Here is an 11,648-nt window from a genome sequence, read left to right as displayed (position 1 = left end):
AGAGGGAATGACATATGGCTCTTCGTAGGAAAGTGGATGGACCTTGAGGGTGTCATGCTGAGTGAAGTAAGCCAGGCAGAGAAGGACAGAAACCATATGTTTGCACTCATAGGTCTAGCAGGAAAACAAGAGAGACCTAATGGAGAACCAGAGGGAGCAGAGGCGGGAGAGTTGGGGAGAGAGAGGGATGCAAAACTTGAGAGACTATTGAATGCTGAGAATGAATGGAGGGTTGAGGGGGAAGGGGGAGGGGGGAAAGAGGTGGTGGTGATGGTGGAGGGCACTTAAGGGGAAGAGCACTGGGTGTTGTATGGAAAACAATTTGACAATAAAATATTATGGAAAAAAAAAAAAAGAACAGGAAAACGCATGTGCCCTTCTCGCCACTGGGAAATCCGAGATGAGTAAAACCACTGACCCTTTTCATCCCAATGAAGGCTACAAGTGGAATCTTTGGAGCCAGTAATCCTTGATTATTCACACCACCCACTTGTAGTTTTAAAAAAATCACTTTAAGATTTCCTTGCTGAGCAATTAATATTGTTTAATTTTATCAACTATTAACATTTGGATATAAGTTTTTTTAATGTCCTGCGTGATGACACAGGCAGTGTACATAAAGCTGTCCACTGCGTTTCTGAATGAAGTGTGATGTTTACCTAGAGAAAAGGCACTTGTGTGATTGAGTCACAGATTGAACCAGATAGTTGGTATTGAAAGAATGACTGGCAGACAGACTGTGATTATTCAGACTTGGGAGTTTGTCAGACATTTTTTCTTTCAAATGAGTGGATTGAGCCAGTCACATTTAGCTGGAGTTATCTGTTGCCCATGATAACATTTGACCAGTGGTGCAAAAAATCAGAAGGCCACCACATGAGTAACAGCTTCCCCAAACACTTTCTTGGTTATATTAACACATGAGATTTTTTTTCTCGATGTTGAATAATGAAATGCCTCAATGTTCAGAAGATCCGCATCACTCAGTCCAGAATTTTTTAGATGACACTTAGATGGCAGAGTCGTGCACAGGTGAAATAGCCATCCAAAGTGCAGGATATACCCATGGACTTTACTGGAACAAAGTGTGGTACAATTTCAGCTTCCGTACTGTATGTGACCATTAGGAAATTACCATTGGTTGAGTTTTGGTGCAAACATCCAAGAATAATGCCTACAGTGATCTGAAAGTCCTCCCCTTTCCAGCTCCCTCTCAGCGAAATGCTGACTTGAGCCCAAAATAGCATCCTTAAACAGGTCCTGTGGAGCAGCAGACCTGGGCCCCCCAACTGTCTTCTGTTAAACCAGACATGAAAGGAAGTTTTCACCTGTTGAAGCATATACTCCTTGTCCATGATTCTGTGGCCTTGCCCCCTAAGCTTATCCATCTTCAATGTCACCTTCATCCATTGACCCTAAGTATAAGTATGTTCACTTACTATACACATTATTTTTTGTTATGTAACAAGCCACACCAAGCATAGCACCTTAAATCAAACACTTGTTATTTATTCTTTGTGTTGCCTGGGTCAGTTCAGCTAGGTTCCTTGTTAACATGACTGAGGCCTTCGCTAGGATGGTGGGGACAACTGAGTGGCCCTCCTCCTCCCCCCGTACGCTGTCCCCCTTGAGGCTCTGCAGCAGGAGAGAGCAGGAACCAGTGTGAAAGCCTTCTTCAACCTGCTGCTTGCCTAATGTTTGGCCAAAGCAAGTAAGAAGTGGAGATAGAGTCTGCCTCATAATGGGAGGTCTTCAACATAAACACAGGGAAGGATGCACTTAGTACCAGTCCTCTCCTTAATCCTCTGTGGTCATGAGGTTTTTGAGGAGGAGGACAAAGCATGCATTGCTACTGCATCCTCAGAGGGGAAACACATCCTTGTGTTCCGTAGATATTTGTTGAATTGAATTTACCAAGGAAGGACCCTTCTCCAAAACTTTTTAATATAGAAATTTCCACGCATGAGCAAAAGTAGCAAGAATAAACAGTGAACTCCTATTACCTGCCACCTGCTTACACCCTTCAATGCTTATTAAATCTACCATGATTCTCCCCACTTGCACACACACAGACACATGCACACACCTGCATGTCTATATACACGCACACATTCATGTAAGCACGCATACATTCTCACACACATGCACACACATGCACACACTTATTTTCTGGAATTAAAAAAAACTACAGGCATCACACCATTTCACCTGCAAATATATGCCATATTACCTGTAAATGCACTTTGATAAAGATGTTTTTTAACCTATGTACCATGTTCTGGATAAATTTTTCTACACTTGATCTTAGCCAAAAGGCCGAGAAGCGATGGATAAATTTTTCTGTGGGAAGACTGTAGCATGTAAGGAAAAAATAAAGCAGGACTTGAGACTATTAACATAATTTGAGATTTTTATCAATAAATTTTGGATGAGCTCAACTGAAGGAGTTTGGATGGGGAAAGGAAGGAGATAGAAATTGGAGTCCCAGACACACTGAATCAGAGACAAATATGGGGCCCAGGCATAAATATCCAGAACAGGGCTGTGGCATTAGGCTGTCCCAAGGAGAGGGCACAGCTGGCAAGGCACAGCCACAAGTCGCCATTGTCACAGTGATAACTGATCCGTGGAACAGTTACTCTTACATGAGTCTAGTTTTCTACATGGTTAGACCACATGGAACACACAGAGCAGCCACAGTCTGGGCGGGGGTGGCAGTCACGGTGATGGTACCCCATAGATGTCAGTAAAAGGGCCAGCTTACATCACATCATGTGCCTGAGGCCTCTGGGGTTTTCCAATTGAGGTGGCCATGTTATACCCAAGTTTCCAATATCGCCCCCAAAAACCAGAGACTACCAGGGAGACCAAGTCACGAATGCAAAAGCAAAGGGCAGTTTTATTACGGGCTTAGGCTGGCCGAGCCTATGCTCGGGCTCACAGACTTTACCGGTGCAGGTGCAGTGGATTCATGCTGAGAGCGCCGAACATGGTGGGGTAGGGGCTTTTTTTGGGAAGGGGGAGTTACAGGAAATGGTGACACAGGTATATTGACAGCAGATTTAACCATTCATTGATACTTTTGGTGGGAGCCAATCACAACATTTAGAGTACTGACCAATCACAGAGTGGGCCCAGGACCCTCACATAGGGCGTGACTAGTCTTAAGCAATAGGTGATTATCTTATAGCCTCCATCTTTAAGCCTGCCCTTAGAAATGTTAAAGGTGTTAACTGGCCTTTCCTGATTGGGTGCTACAAGGGTTGTCCCTCCTTCCTTGGGCATAGTGTGCCCTTCTATTGTCTAATGATTCTGAGAAGCTGACTTCAGACCTGCGTCCTTATAGCCACACCTGAGGAACTGCAATCTGGGTCAACAGTCTTTGTTTGCAGAAAAGACTCAAGTATCAAAACAAAACTTTGTTTGTTTGTTTGTTTGCTTGGGTTTTTTTTTTAAACTGAACAGGCAGCAAATGCTTGGTCTGGGATGATGTAAGAGACACTATAATATATGCTAATAATAAAGAAAGGGGGGAAAAAAGAAAAAAGAAAAGCAGGATTTTTCACTGACAGTTCCAATCTCTGAATATATAATCTCTTTCTGGTTTTCTCCCTTCCCATCAGTAACTCCCTTCTCCAATAGTAAGAAAACTGGCTTCCATGTATCCTTACTATATTTATTTCTTTGATCAATTCCCCTTTATGTAACTAATTACCACTCCATCCCTTAACAGTCACAGATGCTCCCCTCATATTACTTGGGTTATCCACACCTTATTTAGGCTCTGGCTTCTGACCAGGCTATCTGTGTGGACACCATTCTCACTGAGCTTAGGCTCCCACACCCATGCCAGGCTGTGCCTCCATGTGGACACCCTCTCTACACTATCTATCTCTGTCTTGGAGTTACTGTGCCTCCCTTCTGGTTCCTGACCCTCATTGTGTGGCTGCCCATCTGGCTTTGCCTCATCTATTGGCTTTAGGACTGAGTTATCCAGGAAGAACAGGCAATTGAAGAGAAGAGAGAGGAGAGAGGGCTACTGGGTGGCTTAGTCAGTTAAGTGTCCAACTCCTGATTTGGGCTCAGGTCATGATCTCATGGTTTGTGAGATCAAGTCTTGTGTCAGGCTCTGAACTGAAAGCTTGTAGTCTGCTGGGATTCTCTCACTCTTTCTCTCTCTCTCTCTCTGTCCCTCCGCCATGGCTACTTTCTCTCTCTCTCACTTTCTCTCTCTCTCTCTCTGTCCCTCCGCCATGGCTACTTTCTCTCTCTCTCTCTCACTTTCTCTCTCTCTCTCTCAATATAAATACATAAACTTAAAAAAGAGAGAGCAGAAGGGAAAGAAGGGTGGGGTGTAGAGGGAAGGAAAGAAGAATCCTGTGTAGCTTCTGATACCAACTGAAATGGACAACTGCTCTTAGCTTTTCTGTCCAATCAACTAACCAATCAACCATCTCTTGTTCGATGTTCATTGTGTCAGAACAGTTGGCAACTGCAGCTGGAACACAAAGAGAAGCATGTTCCCTGTCTAACAAAACATCAGGGCAGATGAGATAAAAACATTAAAATAAAACTAATAATATAATACTAACTACCATAACTGAGGGCTATAAAAATATGTTCTTCAAAAACAGTAGAATTACATTACGAATATACTTTCAATATACTTTCTGAATGTGGGTAAAGTCACAGTGGATCAACTCTCATCTATCTTAATATATCATGTTGGAGTTCTGAACAATCCCTACCCACCCAGTGATTGTGAGAGTGAAAAACATTCAGTCACTGGCTCTCACCCATCCATTCTACGATTCCCCTTTATGTGAAAGAAGCCATCAGTCAATACTTTTGTAAAGAGATGTTTATTGACATGATCAGTGTCATACTTAACATAGAATATTGAGAATAAGATGTGTGAAATGTCACTATAACATTTACTACAATAATTCTTGTTTTCATTAAAGTTTGTTGATAAAATTATTGAGAAGTTTTTATTCTTGGTCAGTGCTCAGTGGAGTAGATGGTACTAACTGGGGGTGGTCTATGGAAATACGATAGGCAGAGTCTACATGTCTGGCACTTACTAGTCACCTCTTTTACTCTCCACAATATATAATGCTCTACACAAACACAGAAAGCTACATAATCCCTACCCAACATGAGCAGTACATGAAGTCCACCTTCATTTCTGGGGCTTACTCACAAAGTAAGTTGAAGTCTCTGGTATTCTGGGACACGCTTCTTGAAGAATGAAAGGGAAGTCCTTAGGGAAAGTCAGGCTCCATTCACACTCCCATCTCTCAGCTCAACCTTGAGAACAATGGGTTTTTCTGGTTGAATAAGAGCTTGAGCGGTTAATTTCAGGGGGATCTGCAAAAGTTAATAAAGCATATGAAAACCAACAAATGAAATTCTACTGGCAACAGAAGCAAAGCAGCCAGATACATGAAGAACAATAATAATTCACAGACATATAAATACTACTTCTGGATTCATATATCTCATATTCCTTAAACTTTGTAAGCCGTCAAGACCAGAATGTGGAAACATTTATCAATCGTTCATTCAAAAGAATATCTATTGAGTGTCAGGTTCTTAGCAATTATGGTAAACATTTGAAAATGATACAGTAACTTTTGTATATGTTGAAGCTTGCAAGATCACCTTGAATGGATATTACACATTTTATTGTATGGCCATGATCAATGCTAAATATCCTGTCACCTCTTCCAGTGGAAATATCCATTCATGATGGCATATTGACTAGAAATGGAGCAAAGCTGAATGGGGACAGGGCTCGTGGAATGTGATGCCAAGTATCCAGGCTGGCCAGGACCATGGGAGTCCTTCACATCTGTCAGACATGCTTCACACCCGTGATTCTCAACCTCGCTTGCACATGAGAATCAATGGGCAATTAAAACCCACTATGGGTGAATTATTTTATAATTTCTGATATGGCATGGGCCTCAGGATTGTTAAAAGATCCTACTGGTTGCAATGTACAAGGAGGGGTTGAGAACCATGGTTATGAAAGCATCTGTAAGTTGTGGTGGAGAACAGCATTGTTCAAAACTCATATTGTGATAATCACTGCACATCATTACTGTGCACTACATGTTCCCTTCCTTTCAGTGAACTTAAAAGAAAGTTAAAACATTGCTCTAGTTCTGGGTATTATGCTAAGGAAAATTAGTCAGAGAAAGACAAATATCATATACTTCACTCATATGTGGAATTTAAGACACAAAACAGATGAACATAAGGGAAGGGAAGCAAAAATAACATAACAGGGAGAGGGACAAAACATAAGAGATTCCTAAATACAGAGAACAAACTGAGGATTTCTGGGGGAGTTGTGTGTGGGGGGGTGGGCTAAATGGGTAAGGGGCATTAAGGAAGACTCCTGTTGGGATGAACGCTGAGGGTTATACATAAAGGATGAATCTCTGGATTCTACTCCTGAAACCATTATTGCACTATATGCTAACTAACTTAGATGTAAATTTAAAAATAAATAAACAAAAAAAATAGAGGTAAAAACCAACAACATGCCTCAAGTTCAGAGGTCCGTGCATAATCAGGTCACACTAACTTCACTGACCCTAGATAGTCCTTATCTTTGAGTGTTAATAACCCATCAATGTGGCACTCAGAGCTGTAGGAACCTTAAAGGTCACAGATGGATCTGTCACAGAACTGGCCATTAGAACAAATTAAGGATAAAGGAGCACACATGCATGTGTGCACGCGCATGTGCGCACGCGCACACACACACACACACATCTTTTCTGTATCCCTTAGTTTTAAAAAATCAGTAAAACATTCTTTATGCAGAAAGTTCTCTGTCTGACCTGTGTTTCTTTACAAGGCTTGAAGGAGAAGTTCTGCAAGAGTCTAACAATAGCAAATTTCATGTTCATGACCGCGAACCTCATGCCAATGCAGTTTCGGGGTCCAGTTCCAAAAGGCAGGTATATATAAGGATTTATGCTGTCCTTGTTCTTCTTGTTGAACCTGGTTCCACAAATCAAGTTGAAGCAAGTTAGCGAAACATAAAAACATGAATCACAGAGAAGTACGAGGAATCTCTGGTTTCTGTTCGAGAAACTACAGGATTGGGGACTTCTGAGCTTGTGGGAACCACCAGGTCCCTTGGTGGAGAAAACAGACAGCTTAGTCAATTCTGACTTCCTTCAACAAGTAAAGTTTAGACACAATGCTAGCACTAGGGACACCTTGCAATAAGACAAGGGCCCTGCCATCAGGGAGCTTAGACTGAGGGGCTAAAAGTCTAGATCCCTACAAAGTTTACTCCAAATTTTTCTCACCACAACAACAAACAAAAAAGAACCAACTCTTCACAGAATTCAAGCTGTGCCCAAAGCCAGATTCTCCTCTGGATTCCCAGAGAGAAAGCTCAAGATACCTCCAAGGAAGATGTCTCAGATGGCTAGAGATCAGATGACTTTGTTTTGGATGAACCCCAGATATCAAAAGAGGTGGGATCTGGTGCAGGACTGCAGCCACAGAAGCACAGGACCTGTGTGCGCCCCTGTCCTAATGAGGCTGCTCCTCCTGCTGGGGATCAGGACTCTCAGCTCCACTCTCCCACTAGGGCTAGTTGAAAGGGCAGCCAAGGTTTACAAACATGGAATGTAAGGATAGGGGAAGTAAATTCACAGCACAGGAGAGGACAGAAAAACTTAAAGAAAAAGGAGTCCCATTTTCTTAAATAAGATAATGATTAAATAAATTATGATATATGCATATAATCATATAAACACAAATTACATATAACTTACTGATTAAGTTTACTGTTACATTAAGTAGTCAAAAAATATAAAGCCATTCTAAGTAATCTGTATATGCATGGAAAAATGTCCACAAAGATGTAACATATCATTATTAATAATCTTGACATACTGGACGATGATGATGTTAAGTTTCTTTTTTTCTCAACTATAATCTGTAGAAATTTGACATCATCATTTTGTAATTAGAAAAATACTTCTAAATATAAAAATATATGCAAATAAACAACGGAACAAACACATATTTGTCATCTATACAAAGAAATATCAGAATATCTTCCCAAATGAGGGTAGGCTCTCTTTTTCAGGGTTCTCTGTACCTTTCAGGATGGAATTCATTAGGCTCTGGCCAGAGACTCGGGTCCCGGTGAAGAGTATAGGTTGGCACCATCACCACTGTCCCTTTGGGAATGAACACACCACTGATTTCCACATCTTTCTTACAGACCCTTTCAAGTCTACCACCAATTGGGTATAATCTGAGAGTTTCATTCAACACCATGTCAAGGTACTCCATCTGTACAAGGGCATCATAAGTGGGAGGTGCCTGGAAGGAAAGAAAGAGATTTTCATAAATTGGGATTTGGAATCAACATCAACTCAGTTCATGCAATACTACTGAACTGTTAGAAGCCCTTAAGAATCATGTATTTTGGTAAAGGTATTTATGAGCATTCCAATGTCTACCATGTCCTTTGACCTGCTCAATGGCCCCCTGATATGTATGCGATAGTAATGACTAGAGGAGACTACTGGGACATTCCCCTAAACAAGACCTGTTCCTAAACAGGAAATCCTTCCCACAATAATGTGTGGTTTTTCTTCGTCATGTGAACAAAGGCGACTGATACGCGATGACCCTTACTCTTAAGTGAAAAATGTTGAAGTCGCTCTTTCCTTCAAAATGGGAGCCACACATCTGTACCAAGGAAGGAGAACGTGCTCAGTCGGTTAAGCTGCCGACTTAGCTCAGGTCATGATCTCACGGTTCGTGAATTTGAGCCCCACATCGGGCTCTGTGCCAACAACTCAGAGCCTGGAGCCTGCTTCAGATTCTGTGTCTCCTTCTCTCTCTGCCCTTCTCCTGCTCACTTTCTGTCTCTCAAAAAAACAAATACACATTTAAAAGTTTGAAAAAAAAAAAAAAGGAAGGAGAACATGCAACAGATAAAAATCCCCTATCCAGATAAACTTTTCTAGTTGAAATAGCCTGCTTCCTAGTTCTTTAAATATATACACAATATGTGAAGAGAGACACTATATTATATAAAAACCACAAATAATTTGGGGAGACACCAGTTACTTTCAATCCAAATATGGCAAGAGGTAGGTAGGATTGGATGCTGCCAATTGTTGGCAAACAACTTCAGTGGTAGGAGACATTGTAAAGGGGATCAGAACCCTACTCTCAGCCCCATTCTCTGTCACTAGAAGGGTCTCCTAGTTGTCCCTTCAGGGTTTCACTATTAACCAAATAAGCTACTCTAGCCCCAGTGTCCAGGTCTCTTCACAAATAGGGAATTCCAGTTTGGGAAGAGATGTGAGACAGCATGGGCAATATGTACCTGGTTCTTGGTGTTATATTTAGGAGCCAACTTTGGAGAGGTTAAGAGTTCAATCAGGATCCTGGCACTCTGGCTCCTAGCCTGGCTTCTTTAACACTAGTTATGTGATTGTATAAGAAAGTTATGTTGTCTCTCTGTAGCCCAGTGTCCTGCCTTGTGACATGGAGATAATTTGAGATGACACTTCTTAGAGTCTGTGGTAGAGACACTCACTACTTATCCAATATCCATATAGACCCCCATATTTCCCAGCCCATGTGAACCTATGGAAACAACTTTGCAAATGGGCTGTGAACTGCAGAGATGTATGTCAGTTCAGAGCCAAACATTTGAAAAGCAAGTATATAACTCTAGTTATTTTCCCACAGACAACATGAAGTCCCCAAGTTCCAATTAATACAGGTATTAAAAATGGAGCCCTGATTGTCCTGTATTCCCAAGTAACTATATGGAGCAGAGACTAGTTCCCATTCTCCACTAAGACCCATGTTGGATATGCGAATGTGAGTTAAAAGTGAACCTTTGCTATAAAAACTCACTAGATTAGAGGGCTAATTTGTTACTGAGGCATATCCAAGCCCATCCTGATTCCTTCTGCAGATATGACCCACTCACCTTATTGGGGAAAGTCACATCAATCTCCTCCTGCAGCTTCTGCTGGACATCAGGGTGAGTGGCCAATTCATACACAAGGAAGGAAAGAGAAGTGCTGGTGGCCTCATAGCCAGCAAAAATAAAGATAATCGATTGGGCCACAAGCTCCAGATCAGACAGAGCTAAAAGGAGAGGGAACGGTATTTTAGCTACGGCAGGAAAATGTAAAACATCATAGGAAATGATGAGAAATCCATCTGAAACTCTCAAATCCCTCAGAGGAAAAATATAAAAGCAATTTGTTATCAAACTCTGAATCATTTCCACTCTGATGTCTGTCTTCCAGAGCCAGAAAGAGGTATAAGTTATCTTGACCTGTTTATTTCCCAGGTCTATACTATTCTTAGCCATCTGGTTATGTCACCCTCCCCACCACCATGTGTGGGTAGTCTCATCAGATGACATTTCTGCCTAATGTACACAGTGTTATCAGTCTGTTCATTGGAGATTCCTAAAAGTACTTCAGCCATAAGTAACATGAGATAGCACGGTTCTCCGTGAAAATTTAAATTATTCCAGCTAAATTTCATTCTTTCTCATTGCCATGTAAATTTCATTCTTTCTCATTGTATAACAAAGTGGATGGACCTCGAGGGTGTCATGCTAAGCAAAATAAGTCAGGCAGAGAAAGACAGATACCATATGTTTGCACTCATAGGTCTAACAGGAGAAACCTAATGGAGGACCAGGGAGGGAAAGAGGGAAAAAGAGTTGGGGAGAGAGAGAGAGGGATGCAAAACCTGAGAGACTATTGAATACTGTAAAGGAACTGAGGGTTGAAGGGGGAGGAGGAGGGGGAAGAGAGGTGATGGTAATGGGGGAGGGCACGTGTGGGGAAGAGCACTGGGTGTTATACGTAAACCAATTTGACAATAAACTATTAAAAAATTATTCCAGGTAAAATATAGCTTAAATTTTTTGAGAGAGTTTGCAATGCTAAGTCTTATCAGGAAAGTTAAATGGTCTTTCATCTCAATATACTAATGGAGACTTAGGAGAACAATGGTGGGCTACAGATAAACTTGGTACACAAGGTGTGGTCCATGGACCAGCAGCAAGTGCAACATCTGGGAGTTTATTAGAAATGTAGAATCTTAAACCTCACCCTAGAACCGTCAAATAAACAGCTGAGCTTCACAAGATGTGGGGATTTTTGTGTACAACCTAGTTTGAGAAGCCTGGATACACCTCTGAGAGGTCTCAACTAATAGAAGACCTGGGGTACATTCTTCAAGTGGATGATCTCAGATATATACAGAAACTACAACACAGACCAAAAGCCAGAAGGGTGGTGTCTGATGATCAACCACATTAAAACAGCAAGAGAAATAATGATCAATAGAAGGACATTGGCCAACACGAAATTTAAACAGAATCTAGTAAGTGGAATTAGCAGTGCTTATTCAATCATGGCCTAAATGTAACCTTACTGGGCAAATGGTCCCACTCTGAATATAAGTTGGCCTCCCTTTTGATTTTCTTCTGGCAGAAACTCAGCATGGTCAGACTTTAATCGCTTTGAGCAACACTGTGTTAGCACCATATATATATATATATATATATATATATATATATATATATATATATATATATATATATATATATATATATATAT

General features: G+C 41.2%; 1 protein-coding gene across 1 annotated transcript in view; it reads right to left on the bottom strand.

Moving 5' to 3' along the window:
* Positions 1-4,846: 4,846 nt before the first annotated feature.
* LOC115297551 (cytochrome P450 3A19-like) overlaps positions 4,847-11,648 on the bottom strand; it is a 15,284-nt gene continuing 8,482 nt past the window's right edge. The window contains exons 5-8 of the mRNA XM_029945739.1: positions 9,995-10,155; positions 8,135-8,361; positions 6,855-7,017; positions 4,847-5,370 (exon numbers count right to left, since the gene is read on the bottom strand). Of these exons, the coding sequence (XP_029801599.1) occupies positions 5,275-5,370; positions 6,855-7,017; positions 8,135-8,361; positions 9,995-10,155 (647 nt within the window). The 3' untranslated portion in view covers positions 4,847-5,274. The remainder of the gene's footprint in view (positions 5,371-6,854; positions 7,018-8,134; positions 8,362-9,994; positions 10,156-11,648) is intronic.

The sequence above is a fragment of the Suricata suricatta genome, chromosome 8, assembly GCF_006229205.1.
Source record: "Suricata suricatta isolate VVHF042 chromosome 8, meerkat_22Aug2017_6uvM2_HiC, whole genome shotgun sequence".
NCBI lineage: Eukaryota > Metazoa > Chordata > Mammalia > Carnivora > Herpestidae > Suricata > Suricata suricatta.
Note: the sequence above shows the minus strand (reverse complement) of the source record. Positions and strands in the feature narration are given on the sequence as shown.